At 33.8% G+C, this 21,337-nt stretch overlaps 1 protein-coding gene across 2 annotated transcripts in view; it reads right to left on the bottom strand.

Annotated features, from left to right (window-relative positions):
- Positions 1-21,337, bottom strand: part of LOC127853247 (MOB kinase activator 2-like) — a 52,403-nt gene that overhangs the window by 24,274 nt on the left and 6,792 nt on the right. Inside the window, exon 1 of one of the 2 annotated variants that reach the window (XM_052387585.1) lies at positions 5,888-6,138. The exons of the other annotated variant lie outside the window; for it this stretch is intronic. Coding sequence (XP_052243545.1) covers positions 5,888-5,946 — 59 coding nt within the window. The 5' untranslated portion in view covers positions 5,947-6,138. Of the gene's footprint in view, positions 1-5,887; positions 6,139-21,337 lie in introns of those variants that run through there. 2 annotated transcript variants of the gene reach the window in all.

Below are 21,337 nucleotides of genomic sequence, written 5' to 3'. Positions count from 1 at the left end.
AATGTTTGATAGGAACAACATAGCATCATGTCAAGGCATGTTTAAAAGAGTAAACAAGAGATGTGTTTGTCAGTAACACAATGCCCCCTTTTGCGCCGCTCTGAAATAAAATTTCAATATATCATTTGGCAGGTTTAGAAATTATTTCCCTTTTAAAGCTTATTACTTCCCTTTGATTGTATTTTATGACTTTTGACCTTGAAGGATGACCTTGACCTTTCACCACTCCAAATGTGCAGCTTCATGAGATACACATGCATGACAAATATAAAGTTGCTATCTTCAATATTGCAAAAGTTATGGCCAATGTTCAAGTTTTCGGACGGACACACAGACTGACAGACTGACTGACTGACAGATGGACAGTTCAACTGCTATATGCCACCCTACCGGGGGCATAAAAATACCATGTTTTAAATCATACAAAAAAACTCACAAAATAAACAAGTGCACACACCTGTATGCAAATTTGATGCACTTATGTAAAAGTGCACAGTGAATATCTGACAGTTTGGGCTCTTAATGAATGTTTTATCAAGCCTTCAAACATGATGAGTTTTTAACGATCAAAATTATAAGTTGCAGTACATTTTTATTCACATTTTGATTAACACCAAATTTATAATTTAAAGCACATTTAATAACAAACTTGCAAACTTAACTTGTATCATTTAAACTTTTTGATATATATTATCAACTCAAAAAATCATAAAAACTTGCTGATAAGAAAACAACATAACCAGTATAGCTACCCTAATCAAAACATTAATTAATCAAATGCACATGCAAAAGTACCTATTATTCAATTCATTTCACAATGAAATCCCTTCTATGGAAAGTTAACCTTTTCAGTACAATATGAGTTAACCCTTTCCCACTCAGAGGCAAAGTGAAAATGGATATGTGCAAACAGCATAAAACCAGAACAGCCTGCAAGTAACTTGCAGTCTGTTCAGGTTTTATGCTGTTTGCTGCTCAGCAGTATCTAAGGGTTGGAAAAGAAACCTTTAAAACTTGAATAAGTAAGAAAGGTATTTAAGTAAATGTAACTTTCTAAGGGACTACACATGCTTCAATACCACAGTTGTAAAATACAACAATCAGCAGCTCATTTTTGGGGGGTCAAAATGATCCTAACTTTAATCAATAGGATTACAGAGTGATGACTAATATTTTGGATGTTTTGTTCTGAACAAATGAACAAATTTAGCCCCATTAAATCTTCATGCATTTAAATCAGTGTTCAGCACTAACAAATCTGAGTAAGGAGTCCTTTGGAAACTTTTGACTAAAAGTTAACTTTTGAAAACCAGTGAACACCTGGGTTAGACAGCTATGCAGCATAAGCAAAAACAATAAAGTGATAGATATATCCTGATGTGCTCCGGATGGAGGATGTAGCCAAGTGGGATGTGAAACTGACAGAGGCATACAGCTATCAGCCATTTGATTGACAGCCACTTACTTGTATCCAGCCATAGCTTTAATAATGACCATGGTTTATCTTGCATAAACATTTAAGTTCAATAGACTATACACACAAACAGGAATTTATTTATGATACTAAATATAATCTTCATGGTTACCAAGACCATAACATCATAATTAGTTTGTGGTTAATTTTCCCCTTGAAGAAAAGAAAAAATATTTTCAAATTTTTGAGTGTTTGTTTTGTTTTGTTTTAAAACAAGTGACTACTGATTCTCGCTTTGTAGAAATTAACAAATTTAAAGTTCAAAACCCCATCTTTGTTCTTACACTGAAATCATGAATTTCTGTCCATATGAAATATTGAAATATGAATAATTTAATTGTGAACTGCTTTTTTGCAAGATATTTGAAGCAGAAACAATACATGAAAAATCTACATGACACCAAATAAAGACAAGCTCGGCTGGCGTGTGCAACACTGCTGATCCAGATACAAGATACGATCATTAAAACTAGATCTTGCTGGGTATACAGAAATAAATCCTTTGTTAGACGAAACTAATGTTTCACATTTCTCACTAAATGTATTGAATTCAAAAATGGCAAACAGAAAAACAACGATAATATAAAAGCTTGGTTGGTGCACAGGAAAGAAAGCCCTGACAATTCTGACCACAGATAACGTGAAACAAACAAAGCCTTAATTTCAACATGCAATAATTATGGTCATTTGTTGTAACTGACCAAGTTAGAGGCCACACGCTAACAAACTGGATATCAACAATAATACAGCTGTCTGGCACAGTTTATGCCTTCATGCCATCATATGACATTTGTAGGTTACGAGGCCGAAGCTTTAGTTGTTAACATGTGTAGCTATTAGACTAGTAACTGAATTTCTAATTAACAATATGTGACCTCACATCACATTTATAGCAATAATCGATGTATACATGTACATGTAACCTTACAAACAATATGGAACATTTCCATTTAGTAAATGTTTCTAAAGAACACAATAACGTATTGTAACAAGAAATGTATTTGTCAGAAACACAATGCCCCCTACTGCACGGCTTTGATTTTTTTAATTTTTTTTTTATCATTTGGCAGGTTCAGATAAATATCTCTCTTTGAAGCTTATTACTTCCCTTGAATTTTTATTTTTTTACCTTTGACCCTGAAGCGACATAGAAGTAATGAGAATTTTTCGAAACCAAAACGCAAAACCAAAATGCAAAGTGTGACGGAAAGACGGACGGTCTAATCACTATTATGCCCTCCTTTAGGGGCATAAAAAAAAGTTTACATAATCATAATTTTTTACACAAATTACAGAGACTTGTTCACAAATTGTCAAAAAGATAGGGAACAAAATCAGGGGTGTGATTGAGGCAAAGTCAGAGGGGAGGAAAATTCTGTCAACTGATTTTTACTACGGAGTGGCGCGCATAACGCAATGGCAAACCTTAAAACAGACATTAAAATAAACAACTTCTTGGACTTCATAACAAAGTTTCTTTATAAAAACCTGTTAAACTTCACATTTAACATACTGAGGATGCAAAGTAAACAGTTAAGTATTTATTATGATCAATAGCAGCAGTTTTTCAATGTATTGAATTACAGTTAATGGGCTAAATATAAACAAACACACTTGAGTGTCCTTCTTGTGTTAATGATGTATTAACTGAGTTAAATTAATATATTTAATTTGTTCACCTTTCAATATCTTGCATTTCTCATCTTCACTCAGTTCAACGCTATTTCAGTAAACTGAACAGCGTGACAAACATAATAAAGTAGAATATGCAAATGAATCTGATTAAACACAGACCCACAGACATATAAATCAAATCATGTTTGTCTATTTCCATGTTCGAACGATACTCTTCTAAATTGTTTTACTTCGCGAGTAGACTCAACTCCAATTTGCAAACACTGGTTTCAGTTACTCAAATTCTTAACAAAATATGTGATGCTTGTATCTAAAACTTTTTTGTTGACAAACACATTTCATTATTCCTATCAGACTAGGTGATGTCAGTTGTTTATTCGATTGCTATTTGTCATTTCAATAATCTTAATTTTCTCTTCACAACGGCGCCATTTGCAACAAATAAGCTGAGCGCATTTTAAAAAAACGATTTTAATTGGAAGATTGGGAAACGACAGCCAATTATATCGCTCGTTTTAAAAATGCTTAGGCAGAATCTACCAGTGTAAAATGCGGAGAGATTTCGCAGGCCGCGGATATTTCGGGCTGCTTATGAAATACGTCCGTGGAATCGGTGGTAGCCCCTCTCCCCCACATTTTTTTAAACGAATTTATGCGAATCTCATAAGTGACCTCCGGGACAACCCGATCCTCGGAAATCCGCGGAAAAATCACACCCCTGAAAATAACTGTGCTGTCTGGTCAGGAGCTGCCCGGTTCTTATGAAATCAGTGACCAGTTGTCTTACTTTATTATGGACAGTGTTGCTCCTGGCAAGACTGTTTTAGTGCATGCTGGTCTGGAGCAACACCTAAGACCCATTTTTCCATGAAGCAGCTCTTATTGAACTAGCCTTTACTAACACTTTATCCTGTATGTATAGTAATTTTGTAAACATGCATGTTAAGGGTGTGGACTATATCTTCAGAATTAATGTCCTGTTTAACAATATCCTTTGTGTAATTTAATGATTAAGCAGCTCAATTTATAATGGAAAAGCAGTAAAACAATAGTGACAATGAATTTAATAATAGATTGCACAAATACGTTAGTTATTCTTAAATGACTTGGAAGCAATCCATGTTGACAAGCACTACCAGATACCCATGATAACGTGCAGACAAACAAAAAACAGACAGTACTTGACTAGATTACAGAAGAAAATACCAATTTAAAGAAATCTTAAAATTGAGTGTAACTCTATGTGTAATTAGTAATGTATTAATCAAGAATAATATTTATGCGCTTAGTCAAGAGAATTTCATTTGCATAAGTTTCAGCAATATTTTATTAAACCTTATATGGGAAACGCACTCAAAGCTGACTGACAAATACCGCGGTATTAAATTGTACATTTCAATTGATATGACACTTGAACTAAATCTTAATGAAGTAAACCTGTTAAGTAGCAAATGGTAACATTAATTATGCAATTGTTTTAGTTTAATGTTAGGCTACACACATTTAGACAGTGATTGAAAAAGTCTATAAAAAACAAAAACACGAGGTCAAAGATGGCCTAGATCATTGACATGTGTTATTTGAAGTGGCCAGTATCAAACCCGGGCGTCTATTAAAAAGACTACAATATAATTTCACATAGCAAATAAAAATTCAATTTAAAAGAATTTACCTTATACCCAAGCAAAACAAATGTTGACCCAGATGCATCATTTGGAAATACTTAGTAAATGCGCCCTATATGTTGCTATATTATGTCAAACATCACTATTTGCCTTTTTGTTTAAGAGATGTATTTTTTCACTGCATAAGTTTATATAAATTATGTGACCCTCTGTAATGGTCATTTCCTATGAATGATTTGAACAAGGATTGAAGAGGACTGCTAAACAACACAACACTGAAAATATTAAACCAATTAAACTTGTGGTTTCAAAGAAGGTTTTTAGTAATTTCCTTTCAGTGTATGTAAATCAATTTAACCTCAGGCATCACCTGTTTTGACTCAAGGGACTAGATTTTACAAAACTTTTTACTGGACCTCCAACTGATGCTTTATACCAAATATCAAAGCCGTGGGACCAAGTGAAGAAATTTTATTAAATTATTTACTAAATCAGTCTTATACAAATATTAGTTGACCCATGGACCAAAGGGGCATGATTAACCCTTTCCCCATCAGAAGCAAAGTGAAAATGGCTTTTGCAACCAACATAAAACCAGAACAGCCTGCGAGTAACTCGCAGACTGTTCAGGTTTTATGCTGTTTGCTGATCATCAGTATCTAATGGTTGGAAATGAAGCCTTTAAAACTTGAACTTAGTAATAAAGGTCTTTAATTAAATTTAACTTTCTAAGGGACTACAAATGCGTCAAAATTATTTATCTAAGTGGGAAAGAGTTTAAACACACAAAATGCTTCACCTGTCTTTTGTTGTTTAAGAGAAGATTTTTTTAAGTTACATTTGTATTTACTTTTTAAGTCTGTAAAAATCATGTGATAAATTTGGCAGGGCCAGTTTTACTCTTGTGGCGTTACAATGATTTAACAATCATTAACATGAGAAGGAAAACACGATAAAATATATAATTGTTTTGTATTTTGAATAATAATTTGAAACACCCATCGATTTACTCCCATGAATATCAATTGCAATCAATAGTTAATTTGCTATTGAGCAATCAGTTAAAAAACAATATGTTATTATCAAATATTCATAAACTATTCTACTGTTTTTTAAACAAATATAAACAAAACAGAAACAAATATACTATTACCATTTCAGCACAGTAAATATTCCCATCATATTAGTTTTCTTTGAATGACATTCAATCATAGGGAATTACATGCTTTTTAAACAACATTAGCCAGAAAACATTTTGTCATCCAACTGACAGGTCACATGCATTAGTCGATGTTTATTTTAGCTATTACAACTTAAGGTCACCACAGTGATTGATAATATCACCCCATTTTCACTTCACCAGATAATCACGTTTAACAAACACCACACGATAAATTAACCACAAGGTATATAAATATATACTTCATAAACACTGCTTTTGATTGGACGAAAAAATGGGCTGGTTTTTTCCTGTGAACTGAGTGGTAGATATAAATATAACTTGGTAATCAAAATGAAAACAAACATTGAGCACTAAAAGAACAACCATGAGACATATTGGTAAATTTCTAAATGCATTAACATGTCCTGGATTAGGTTCATAGCATGTCCTTGAAAAGTTAACTCACATGGCAACACTAAACCTGGATTAATTGTCAATATAAATGTACCTATTATTATTTAATTGAATGTACAACTATGTTTCTTGAATGCACAATACTCGTAATACAGATTAAAGAAAACTTGAGGGGATCAATCATGTAATGATTGGTAAACCATGCATAACTGCAATTATATAATTATTTTTTTTATAATTAAAATCACCTGTACAAGCAGAATAATTTTAAAATTGAATAATAAACATATTATTTAAAATGGGAGATTTAGGCCTACATAAAACAGGTATTTCTAGAATGAACTCAATCTATCTGACTGATGCAGAAATGTTCGCCAGATCCAACAGGTTCATGCTCTTAACCCAAACTGAAAAACATTAAATAAATTACAGGTAAACATTGATAGCCACACCCTTTGGTTGTTTTGCAAATGGTTTATAATTCACCTATTATGCAGTCCTGTGTGCTTCTTTACGACTGCAGAAGTAAAACCAGTCCCATGATTGGTTAACACTGAAATTAATTGACAATTATCCACTGGTCAAAGATGTTTATTAGTTGACACAGATTGTTATGCCCCCCCCCCCCCCCCGAATCGAAAGGGGGGGGGGGATATTGTTTTTGGCTTGTCTGTCATTCATTCAGTGTGTGTCCCAACTTTTGCATTATTGAAGATAGCAACTTCATATTTGGCATGCATGTGTATCTCATGGAGCTGCACGATTTGAGTGGTGAAAGGTCAAGGTCATCCTTCAAGGTCAAAGGTCAAATTAATGGCTTCAAAGCGGCGCAATAGGGGGCATTGTGTTTCTGACAAACGCATCTCTTGTTTTGTCATTCATTTTTTAAAGTATAATGTCTTCAAATATGTTAAACTGAAATATTAAACTGAAACATTCTCATTTTTGCCGATCAGAACAGAAGATTTTAAAGCATTATTATTTATTAACAAATTGGTATTTTCAATATACAGGTATGTCTAAGTTGCTAGCATTTAACGGGTCTTTTATTTCGAAAATCATTGAGAGAATGTTGGAAAATAGTAAATCTGTGAACATTGTCACTTTTATGGCAGGTAGCAAACAATTAGGTTAAACATTACATTGCATGGCTGTGAAAATGTCATGGTTATATTCAGAAACTCCTTTTAAATAGTATTTTTTCCATTATGAAAAGTTTAAGTTTTAATATCCAAGCAAATTTTTAAAGCAAATAATTATTTCCTGACGCAAAGAGGGCTTTAGGTTATTTTATCTTTTGATTGACTTACTTTTGATTCAAAGGTTAACTTACACTAAACACTCACCTGGATTATTGGTTAAACCAATTACGCACTTTAATCGATCAAAAATATGTACCAAGATTTGTATTGCGTAATGTTACGTACTGGGACGATTTTTAAAGCCTTTTTATTATTTTCAATGCGTAAATACGCAGATACGCATCTTATCTGGAGCTCTGAACTGTGGAAACCAGGCCTCCAACGGGGATTTAATGAATATGCGTAAAGCGTTGTCCCAGATTAGACTGTGCAGTCTGCACAGACTAATCAGGGACGACAATTTTCACTTCTTTGGTATTTTCCGTTTACAGAAAGTCTCTTCCTTGCAAAAATCCAGTTTATGCGGTATTAGTGTCGTCCCTGATTAGCCAGTGCGGACTGCACAAGCTAATCTGGGATGACACTAATTACAAAGAAGCATTAAACCCCCTTTTCACAGAGCATGGCTAAATTAAGTTAAATAATTACAACATCACTTATGTTGAAGCAAAGAATTATTTAAACAGCAGCAAAATAACTGATTTATTATGATCTATGATTTAGGTTTTTATTGAGTTCATTTTTGCATGCATTTGGTTTGAATGTAAAATAAAGGATATTGCTGTCACATTTAAATGATATATATTAAAAGATAAAACTGTTCTGGTTGAGGCTTTAAAATCAATTGGTGTCATACACGATTTTGCTGAAAATAAATAAAATTATAAATTAACAAGGGCTGTTTGTAAAACATGCATGCCCCCCATATGGTCTCTCCATTGTAGTGGCAGCCATTGTGTGAATATGTTTTTTGTCACTGTGACCTTGACCTTTGACCTAGTGACCTGAAAATCAATAGGTACTGCGAGTCATGATCAATGTACCTATGAAGTTTCATGATCCTAGGAATAAGCGCTCTTGAGTTATCATCGGGAAACCATTTTACTATTTCGGGTCACCGTGAACTTGACCTTTGACCTAGTGACCTCAAAATCGATAGGGGTCATCTTTGAGTCATGATCAATGTACCCATGAAGTTTCATGATCCTAGCCATAAGCGTTCTTGAGTTATCATCCGGAAACCATTTTACTATTTCGGGTCAGCATGACCTTGACCTTTGACCAAGTGACCTCAAAATCAATAGGGGTCATCTGCGAGTCATGATCAATGTACCTATGAAGTTTCATGATCCTAGACATAAGCGTTCTTGAGTTATCATCCAGTAATCATTTTACTATTTCAGGTCACCGTGACCTTGACCTTTGATATAGTGACCTGAAAATCAATAGGGGTCAACTGCGAGTCATGATCAAACTACCTATCAAGTTTCATGATCCTAGGCATAAGCCTTCTTGAGTTATCATCCCGAAACCATTTTACTTTTTCGGGTCACTGTGACCTTGACCTTTGACCTAGTGACCTGAAAATCAATAGGGGTCACCTGCAGGTCATGATCAATCTACCTATTAAGTTTCATGATCCTAGGCCTAAGCATTCTTGAGTTATCATCCGGAAACCATTTTACTATTTCGGGTCACTGTGACCTTTGACCTAGAGACCTCAAAATCAATAGGGGTCATCTGCGAGTCATGATCAATGTACCTATGAAGTTTCATGATCCTAGGCCCAAGCGTTCTTGAGTTATCATCCGGAAACCATTTTACTATTTCGGGTCACCCTGACCTTTGACCTAGTGACCTGAAAATCAATAGGGGTTATCTGCCAGCCATTATCAATCTACCTACAAAGTTTCATGATCCTAGGCATAAGCGTTCTTGAGTTATCATCCGGAAACCATTTTACTATTTCGGGTCACTGTGACCTTGACCTTTGACCTAGTGACCTGAAAATCAATAGGGGTCATCTGCGAGTCATGATCAATCTACCTATCAAGTTTCATGATCCTAGGCCTAAGCGTTCTTGAGTTATCATCCGGAAACTATTTTACTATTTCGGGTCACTGTGACCTTGACCTTCGACCTAGTGACCTCAAAATCAATAGGAGTCATCTGCGAGTCATGATCAAAGTACCTATGAAGTTTCATGATCCTAGGCCCAAGCGTTCTTGAGTTATCATCCGGGAACCACCTAGTGGACAGACCGACCGACCGACATGTGCAAAGCAATATACCCCCTCTTCTTCGAAGGGGTTATAAAAAGGTATGATTAAAACTTTGTCTTGACCTTTACTTGCACTCTTAGGGTAAAACTGAATCCTTTCTTTAAAAGGTAAAGGTTTTACTTTCTCTAAATGGGAAAGTTTAATACTGTAAAACCATTAAATTTCGTGTGGTACAAATTTGTGTGGATTTCGTTGTTCCGCTGAACCACGAATTTAGGTACCAAAGATTATTTTTACATTTTAAATCCGAACTCGGTCCTTTTCGAATGTCATTGCCGACATTCTTTATTGTTTTCGGTTATCTGAGATATTTGATTGAGATATGCTAGGTAATACAATATGTTCTTTTCTTGATAAGTGTTTGGTTAATAATACTTTTTAAATCAAGCACAGAATTTAAACTATACATCAACGATTGTTCTCTTTTACATGACGTCGTCAAATTAACAGTTTGCAGATTTATTACATATGTCAATTAGTGCCAATTAAAGTTAAAAGAGACATAACGGTTTTCACACCTGTATTTTGGGGACCTTATTACTCAATTGTTACTACTAGGGGACCGATTGAGCAGAGAATTGCAAATTTTGTCAAAACAACATTGATGGCAATTAGCGAGCGGGGACCCACAAGATCGCCGCTTATTCCCTCTTATCAACAATTATCGGCAACACTTTCATGGCTCAGTGCACATTAATCACAAGCCTTGCTGTCAACACACATTAACAGATTATTCTTCGTTATTACTCTGGTTGTTTTAAGAAAAGTTTAATTATTTGGACTGTCAATCTTCCCCGAAAATTTGAAATCCACGAAATTACGTGTAAACGAATGAGTTGTTTTTTTTATTAAACCACGAAATTTCATACCGATGAATTTCTTTCATTTACAGTATTTCACATAAGTATGTATGCAAACTTGGAGCAGTATGAATAAATTCTTCATTTTAAAAAATGTGTACTAAATGATTGAGTAAGTTCTTGGACTCAGAGCCAGTTTGTTTACCTTGGAATTTGCGAAGATATCACATCTTCTTCATCAGCTGATTACTGGCTTACTGACGTCACAGTCACATGACCAGTGAAGGGTCACGTAATGAAGACTGTCATAAATTAGGGTAGCTCGAGTCCCTTGTCCCTGTTAAGTGATGGCTGCGGCTGTTTGATCTCAATGGCTTCTTTTACTTTGCAAAGCGATCCTTCACCTTTCATGTGACTGTGACGTCAGTTAGCCAGTAATCAGCTGATGAAGAAGATGTGATATCTTCGAAAATTCCAAGGTAAACAAACCGGCTCTGAGTCCAAGAACTTACTCAATCATGCATTAACCAGAGCAGAGAAACCTCCATGAGCGTATACCTAATGGTTCGCGCTTTAGTTACAGCATAGCATATTTGCCTTTTTTGATAAACCAAAACCAGAATGAAACGGGCATTGCCAACGAGACATTTAAATGTTCTGTGGATGAAAATAAAGAGAAATGTTGTTCAATTTGCTGTTTGACATATGGCAGTTGAAAAAACATTTTTGTATATTTAGATATGTTTCTGAATATAGTTTTATAACACAAAAAACACTTACCAGTACCGATCACAACATCATTCAAGTTAATAATTTGCATGTTTGTCAATATACATCGATTTTGGCTTATTAGAATATACCATCTAAATGTTATGTCGTATTCCAATATACAGACATGGTTGTTACCCTATTTATACACATCTATGGAATAATAATACAATAATAACAATAGTAAACAATAGAAATGTATAATATCTATCTTATACCATCTGTAAAACTGCAATATGATTGCACGTGATGCAGGTTAATTGGAAGGGAGGCAACAATAAACACGTTACATTCAACCATTGACAAAATATGGCAAAGGGATTACACCCAACAATTGCTGTCGGAATAACTCAAGATCCCCATGAAATTGAAGTATTTAATTGATGTTATACTGTAATTGTTGACATGTCCGATCTTGGAGCAATATTATGACTAAAAATTCTTTGTCAACTTTGTAGGTCATATTAATTGGTAGACCAGGAAAATCAGACTTCCGTTAATATTGAGCCTTGGGTGGATATATAAACTTCGAGTTTTTGCAAGCAAATGTGAATCTGCATTTTCTAATGGTGGACATTTGTGACAATTTTTTTCAAAATCCATAAATAGTTGGCATTAATAGACAGGAAACTTTGCACCAACAGTCAGACAGACAGATAGACTGTCAGTATGACTGCTATATGCCGCCATCTTCAAGTAACCTCAAACAATGCGTGAGGTTCCAATGGTTGTATTAACAGTAATATGGAAATGTTGCATATTCACCTTAGCAACGGCATTATCCGACATTGGTGGGTTGCAGGGCTCAAATTATTCCATGAATAGATAAGTTAAATAAAGTTATGATATAAAAAGAAGTTATGCTCATCTAACAACAAATAATTATGTCTTTCGCCTACAGGTGATGAAAAAAACCTGCAAAAGCTATAGAAGTGCCCCCCCCCCTCACCCCCCCCAAAAAAAAACACCACAAAACACCACCACCAACAACAACTTCTGATTCACCTGATTCTAGACTAATCTGAAAAAACATGTCAAACCTATATATGTATATCAAGTATATAGTATGTATGTATGCCACAACTGTACTTACAGCATTCTTCTTAAGGTAAACATGAACATTCCACATTGTTGTTCCATCCAAAACCTCATTTTTCACCCTTCAAGGAAAGCTTCATCTTTGTATTTTGTGATTTTGACAACCTATGTCCATCAAAAACCTGTAGTTGAACAGTCCCTGTAACTTTTGTTATTAAACTATTTAACAAATAGCTAAAAGGTGATTTATATGCTAGCAATTTATTATGTAAAAAAATATTTTCTAAACAGTCAGAATAAAATATGACCAAGAATTATGCTATGAAAATTGTATAACATGAAAGTGAATTCAATTACATGATTTTATGTCTGTACAAATTATGCAATTCTCCGATGAAAAAACAATGTTTATAAAAATTATTAAAGACTGTACTGACATATTGCTGCAATTGTAAATGCACTTCTCGAAGCAAAGCAAAATGATGATCATATGTATTCTGACACTATGCAAAGACAAAGTTTTGTCTTCTGCTAACAGTAATTATTGATCAGTTAGCATAATAAAATCATCTTATTCAGCTAATAATTTATGCATAAGCCAGTCCATTTCACACCAGTCTTAAACACCAAGCATGAGATGTCATAAACAGGACCACACCTTTAGTGGTACCACAGATATAACCTTCAAATCATACTATGATCACTTTAGACACATATTACAACCACAAACAAATTGATTCTAAAACGCATTATATTCCAATAACACCATACATAATCAAGTTTTTGGACATGCAAAATACCAGCTGTCACCATATACTTCAATAACATAATGTAAATCATCAGCCAAAGGTAACTTGCATAGATGGGATATATAAATTCACATTGTCCCATCTAATCAGCAGGATGAAAGGGAAGGATTCCTTGAAAACTAAACAAACAGTTCCATAAACCCATACATGCACCATAAGGCCATAGAGTCACCCCATTCTAGCCAACCCTAAACTTGCCATATAAACATTAGTTTATGGCCCATATAAACATGTTCAAACAATGTCAAGGTTCAGCCAGGTTTAGCTGAAATGATGCAATAAATTTACTCAAGATGACTTAAGCCAGTTTATTAACTGATTAAAACTCCTCCACAGCTCTTCAGTCCTGCCATAACATAATTCTTGTACAAATCTAATTTTGTACAAATGAGATGGTACATTTATACACTAAAGCAGTGAACATCTGACTTTCTAAATTCGTTTTTTAACTACGAAGTCATGCCTTTGATCAATTTATCGAAGTTTAATTTATTTGTTATCATTAATCATGAAAACTTAAGAATTTGTCAAAATATTTATTACCAATATGACATTTGCAAAATCCTTTCAATTAAGTAAAACCAGGATATGTGAGTATCATCAACCATTGATGATTTATTTAATCTTTATTTTGAATACATTCAATTTATTATAGAAATTACAATAAAATCCAAATTTAAAAAAAGAAGTGTTTGTTCGTGTAAGCATTTTTATGTCCACCAGTATATACCGGTACTGGGGGACATATTGTTTTTGCCCTGTCTGTTGGTTTGTTTGTGTGTTTGTTTGCGTCAAACTTTAACATTTGCCATAACATGTGCAATATTGAAGATAGCAACCTTCTATTTGGCATGCATGTGTACCTCATTGAAGTGCACATTTTGAGTGGTGAAAAGTCAAGGTCAATGTCATCCTTCAAGGTCAAAGGTCAAATATATGGGTCAAAATCGCTCATTTAATATACACTTTTGCAATATTGTACATAGCAACTTGGCAACTTGCTATATGGCATGCATGTGTATCTCATGGAGTTGCACATTTTGAGTGGTGCAAGGTCAAGGTCATGCTTCCAGGTCAAAGGTCAAATGTATGGGTCGAAATCTGCAATATTGAAGATAGCAACTTCAAATTTGCACTATTGGTGATAGCAACTTGATATTTGGCATGCATATGTATCTCATGGAGCTGCACATTTTTTGTGGTGAAAAGTCAAGGCCAAGGTCATCCTGTTTGCGTTAACACCGTTTATGCTAGATTGCTGGTCAGAACCATGGGAAAGCAGAGCATGCACCATTATTTATATGATGTCTATTCTGGATTTGCATTACTTTTGTTAGAGCAATTGTCTATAGGTTAACATTATTTCATTAATGTTAATGTACTTGTTGTGTAAAAACATTGTGTAAATAATTGCATTATATGCTATTTAGTACTTATTATTACAAAAGTTACTCTTGCTTATAAATGCTTGGTATTTTGGGCTGGAGTCCTTAATCTTTCAAAAAATATTGTCATTGTCATCTTTGTCCTTTGCATTGACAGTTTAGTACCGTCAATGACATTTCCAATGCCAGTAATCATAAGTAAATCAGGATACCTACTGGTGGGCATTGTGTTTCACAAACTGATTTTGATTACATTTTGGTCTTGTTTGAAATTCATTAGTACATCTTATTGTTCTTATGTATTTAAATTTAGCACAAAAACAAATTATACATTTAAGATCCGTAATGATGCAGTCAGCAATTTTTGTTAAATGGTGGTGATAGTTATATGACATATTGAATTAATGAGCTACAGATAAAAAAAGAGCGATGATTGCCACGTATTGCACACCTGAGCTCAAGGAACACCAATGGTAGAAGGCGTGAACTGGTGACAAAGCTTTTGACCCCTACTTGACCTAGATTTAGACAATGTCAGGATAAACATTCTGACCAAGTTTCAACACGATTTCATATAAAATAAAGGCCTCTAGAGTGGTGACCAGCTTAAGGACAATGCACATTCTCAACAACACAGACAGAACATAGTGCGATCTCAGAAGAGCTAATAAAATATCATAATATAGAACACTAAACATTAATCAATGACTAGCAAATATATTAATGTAACTAAAAACTGCCCTATCCTTGTTTGACAGAATGGTAGGGGGATAAAGGTAGTACCGTAGTAATAATGTCATGACCAATCATGAAGCCATAGCCCTCACATTTGCTGAACAGCAAATACAAACTGAGCTATATGAAAAATAATTTACATGTACAATTTTACATATACATGTACTTCAAAGTCTATGACCAGTTTATTGAACAAAAAAGTGTATCTTCATCTTATTACATACAGCATTTTTGTTAACAAACATTCATGAATATGAACTCGAAAATATAACACAAAGTGTATGCAGTCTTTTAAAGACCATACAAACAATCAAGAAGGGCATGTTTCCATATTATTTATGTCCTTGGTGCAATTGAACCATTAACCACTCCTATTGATTTCTGTCAGGCAAGACCAAATCCATACAGCTAATAATCATCCAACATACAGTGAGCTGCAACCTGGACACACATAAAACCATGGGTTAAGTCAATACATTTGTACAAAACTTTTGACAGGAAATTAGCTGTTGCAATAAATTTACAATTCAGAAACCACAAATACATCAACTATTGCATTACCAACACCCCTCAATGCCAGGATCAATATAAGAATTTACTACGAATGACGGCTTTAAAATGGTGCCCAACATATCTTCTTGACTAGATAGAATCGTGCCAAAACTTTGAATAGGGGTTTCCTGAAATTTCAAAAACAAATGTCCAATCAGTTGAAATCTACACATTTTATGATAGCTGTTGAATACATTTGTAAGTGTAACATGAGGGCTCTCTTTTATGAGTCTGAATTTAGAAAAGACCTGTATTTTCTAGTTTACTGCGTGGCATACCCTGTTAATATTTTAAGTTAAACAAGGGCTGTTTGTAAAACATGCATGCCCCCCTATATGGGCTATAAGTTGTAGTAGCAGCCATTGTGTGAATACGTTTTTTGTCACTGTGAATGGTGGTGGTGGTGGTGGTTGTGGTGGTGGTGGTGGTAGCAGAAGAAATAGTAGTAGTAGTAGTAGTAGTAGTAGTAGTAGTAGTAGTAGTAGTAGTAGAGTAGTAGTAGTAGTAGTAGTAGTAGTAGTAGTAGTAGTAGTAGTAGTAGTAGTAGTAGAAGTACCGTACATTCGCGGCCATAAGTCTACCTCGGCCATAAGTCGAGGGGTATAATGTGGCTAGAAAAACTTGGTTTTTTGCCTTGACTCTGCCATAAGTCGGGGGGTAAATTTCCTCAATATCTCGGACATGTTTAAGTGACGTTTTAGTCATGGTTCTGAGGGCTTTTGTACCGGCAGTTGACATTTTTTGGGATATTAATAATAAGAATATATTTAAAACGATACATTCAACGTTTCATTTACTAATTATCACGAAAAATATATTTTATTGTTCAAAATCATAATAACATATCATTCATTATTTCGAACTTTATATATATTTCACAAATTAAAATTATTATCCCATTTAATGTAATAACTTTCAGCGTTTATATTATGAGCAGATGTTTTTGTATTCAAATGTTAGTGCTATTGATGTGAAAATTCTGTAAAATCTTGAACGCAGAAATTCATTATATGGTCAAAATAATTGTAACTTGCTCTCAAATAATCAACAACGCTTTTGCCATTATGCGTGAAACACGTGAATTTACCAACACTCGCATCGCTCGCTATATTCGTAAATCACGAGATACCCGAGGAATATTTTCTGCATTCTGGAAAAACGTCTTATCTAATAATACTTAGCAGATAATCGAAAGTAATTGTGTATTTAATATGTCCAATTACACTTTTTAATAATCCAGGGTGAGTGCGTAATATTATTATAATCAAACAATGAATGAAATCTTCACTCAGATAAGATCTATTTATTTACGAAACGATTATGCATTAATTGTGGGACAGTTGTGAATAAATCAACGAAACCACACCTTCATCCAATCAAAAAATATACCATGTGACGTTGAACAATAGCGATTGGTTAAAGGCGTATCCAACGATCGAGTAATTATTTTTGATTGGTCAGAAGTAGTTTGTAGCAGAACCGTTGTGCATATCATTAACGGATAACTATTTTAGGCGTAACGCAATAAAGACAAATGATCGAAAGGATGCCAACACTACACTTTACACTTTGATTTTAGTCAAAAGGCCGAGAAGCGATAATTGGTTGCATAAAGACACCTGCACCTGTTGACAGTTTGTATTTACACGGATTAACTTTAAATGGGTACAAGTGTCAGCAGTCGATTTTCTATTGTTCTTAGCAGACAACGGACGATGTATCGATAGATAGACAAATTGCTATGTATAATTTTCGCCACTTTACTGTATGTCACAAATGTTTAATATTTTCGTAGTTATTTTTACATGTTTTTATTTGGACTTATTACGAAGATTAATGAATTCAAAAACCAATGTAAACATGAGTATTTTGTTATCGGCGGACATTTAAGTAAAAGACGAGTCGGCCTTACCGTAAACAGTCATCATTCCTCCGCTTCGGAGATTTATTACTTTAAATAAAAAACGGCACAGAAATATGTTTTATTTGATTTTTAGTTTATTTGTATTTGAATACATCATGAGCATGGAAGAAATTTTGACGAGTTGGACTTTTCAAAGTCAATTATTAAGGTGTTGAAATTTTCCATCGAGGATATTTGAGCTACAGTAGGACCAATGCACGAATTTACGGTAGTAGTAGTAGAGTAGTATCAATATTAAGATTGTAGTCTGTCAGTAGTAGTAGTAGTAGTAATACGTCCCGTCAGTAGTAGTAGTAGTAGTAGTAGTCGAGTTGAGTCAATTTTAGGCGCGTAGTCGAGTAGTAGTAGTAGTAGTAGTAGTAGAAGTAGTAGTAGTAGTAGTAGTAGTAGTAGTAGTAGTAGTAGTAGTAGTAGAGTAGTAGTAGTAGAAGTAGTAGTAGTAGTAGTAGTAGTAGTAGTAGTAGTAGTGTAGTAGTAGTAGTAGTAGTAGTAGTAGTAGTAGTAGTAGAAGTAGTAGTAGTAGTGGTGGTAGTAGTAGTAGTAGTAGAAGTAGTAGTAGTAGTAGTAGTACCAGTAGTAGTAGTAGTAGAAGTAGTAGTAGTAGTAGTAGTAGTAGTAGTAGTAGTAGTATAGTAGTAGTAGTATGCATTACACAAATGCTGTTAGCCTTATGTTATGCCGCTTTAATAATCGCGAAGCATACGCTATATTAGGAGACGTGCGGTGCGAGTGGTACGCTGTAGAGAAAAGAGGACAACAGTTTAAAGTCACACTTTATTCTTTTGCAGCTACATTTCTTTTTTCTTTTTTTTCATATAACAAACACAACAGAATTATCAAAACATATTAAAATTCCAATAATTAAACATTTTCTCATAATTAATCTATAATTGGGGAAAATTAGCTTTTATGGAGAGAACTCGCTTTGCTTTGAATAGTAACTTAATGAAAACAATATCTTAAACTAATTATAAATCATTACAGATACAATAATAACAGACACTGCATTTGTTTGTTTATATATATCAATTACATATATTTTATATCAGTAATATTTTTGATATGCAAATAGTAAAATTACTGTGTAGCTTATTTTCGATACAAATAATAAATATAAGAATGAACTTATAATAACAGTTTTCATAAGAAGAGATACATTAATGAGCAGTGAAAATGTAATATTTCCCATAGTTAATTTTGTTAACTTACACATAAATATTTAAGGTAATGCAATCTAAAATTGCCAAACAGAAAAGTAATCATTTAACCCAGAATATAAGTTAACATGTTATTTTATCTAAAACAAACAAATATACAATTAAATGTCTTACCTGTAGAGAAAAGAGGACAACAATTTAAAGTCACACTTTATTCTTTTGCAGCTACATTTCTTTTGCTGCTATGTGACTTTACGTGTCCTTAAATAGTACTTTCCTCCCAGGTGTCAAAATGACACTATGACATGAGGTGACAATTTGTACCTTTTTAAGAACATAAAAATAAACATAAATATTTGCCAAAGGGAAATTTTGCAGAAGATATTTTTATTTACTATTGTGGAAAAACATATTGTGGTAATAAAAATAACAATTCAAAGATTTCAACTAGCCTAAGGTGAATGCTTAAGATACAATGAACAATTTTAAACAATGGCCTTTGTTTGTAAATTACTACAATTATTTGTCTTGGGAGTAACAATGTAAAATTACCAAACCTTATTTGTCTGGAAATAACAATAATCATGTAACAATGCAGATTTTAGTTATAACAATCCTAAATTACCAAATAATGTAAAATATGCAAATAAATTGTATTATTGTATATATAATAATATTTTAACTTTTATAACAATGTAAAATTAATAGTAACACTATTAAATTACTAAAAATGTAAAATATGCAAATAAATTGTATTATTTTATTATTAATTATATTTTAACTTTTATAACAATGTAAAATTGGTTGTGACAATATTAAATTAGCTAATTAAATTATTTCGTTTTCCCACATCAAATTATTAATAAATTATATTTTATATGGGGTGCATAATACTTACATTTGGTAAAATTTAATTATATTACAAGGGAGGCAAATCTGTAACAATAAATTTAAACTTATTGCATTTGTTTCCCCTGTAGTGTATTACCTCCCCTGTCCTGCTTATATTTATATTAATCAACAAAATTAAACATTATCACAATATTTAATATACAAAATATACAAAAAATCTCATATTCTGATAATATTTTTACTGATCCACTGTATTTTACTAAAAGGATTATGTTTCATTGGACTGATAATTATAGATTTAGGATTACAGACCAGTTGGTTCAGTAATATTGTTCAGAGTGTGCCCTGTTGGCCGCATATGCATTCTTGAATTATCATTCAAAAACCATTTTACTATTTCGAGTCACCGTGACCTTGACCTTTGACCTAGTGACCTCAAAATCAATAGGGGTCATCTGCGAGTCATGATCAATGTACCTATTAAGTTTCATGAGCAAAGCAATATACCCCCTCTTCTTCGAAGGGGGGCATAAACATCAGTATCCACCCCAAAAAATGTTTGCTATTATGATTTATAATAGCATTACATGTAGCAAAATACCTATACCAAGTTCAGATTGCAATAACAGGGTGCATAATGAATGGGGTTCACCGAGGTTTAAACACGGGCTGGACAGAATGTAAACACACCGTAAATTTCAAAGGGCCATAACTCTGTGAAAAATCATCCGACCAGAACCCACTGATAATATGCACATCTCCTCTTGGTAGTGAAGCTTCCCATAAAGTTTAATTGAATTCCTGTCATTAGTTGCTGAGAAATAGCCCGGACAAAAATTGTGCACAGGCGGACACACGGACGGACAGACGAAGCGGCGACTATATGCTCCCCCCAACATTTTTGGGGGGAGCATACAAATTGTTTAAAAATGTTATTTGAAGAGATATTTCACTGATCTCAAAATCGACCCTGGACGGCTCAAATCCGATTTTCAGAAAATCATCCGAATAATGGACACCCCTGTAGTATAGTTTTAAACTATGATTGTTACTTAATAGGAGGCCTTGAAAAATCCAAAAATTCGAATTTGCGAGTGAAGTTTACAGTCGGGCGAGTTAAGTTTGTACAATATTTGTCCGAATGGGTGAGTTTTTCCCATTGAGAAATATATAGTCAGTTCCAGAACTCCTGCCTTATCTATACAAATTGCGAACTATTTATTTAACCAACAAAAAATAGGTTTAGTATACTTTGAGTACTGTGTATCGGTGGGTACGACGTATCGATGTAAACAAAAACATGCTGAATGTCTGCCCAAAACCTTTTTAGTTCCAGTGCTGATTGTTTACAAGTTTTTCCCCCACTGTATTATTAACAAAAATTACCGATAAATGGCCTATCTACGGGTAAGTAGGTTCTCTTATATAACAAAATACAATGTAATTCACAAAATCGTGCACAGTTGCATAAGTAATTTGTGAAGGATTGAGAATGTATTTCCCGATTTTCTATTGCTATTTTACCGAATAGAACCATGCCATGGTAAAATGACATCATGTGGTGATGCGCACGTTAGATGGTG

The sequence above is a fragment of the Dreissena polymorpha genome, chromosome 12, assembly GCF_020536995.1.
Source record: "Dreissena polymorpha isolate Duluth1 chromosome 12, UMN_Dpol_1.0, whole genome shotgun sequence".
NCBI classification, from domain to species: Eukaryota; Metazoa; Mollusca; class Bivalvia; order Myida; family Dreissenidae; genus Dreissena; species Dreissena polymorpha.
Note: the sequence above shows the minus strand (reverse complement) of the source record. Positions and strands in the feature narration are given on the sequence as shown.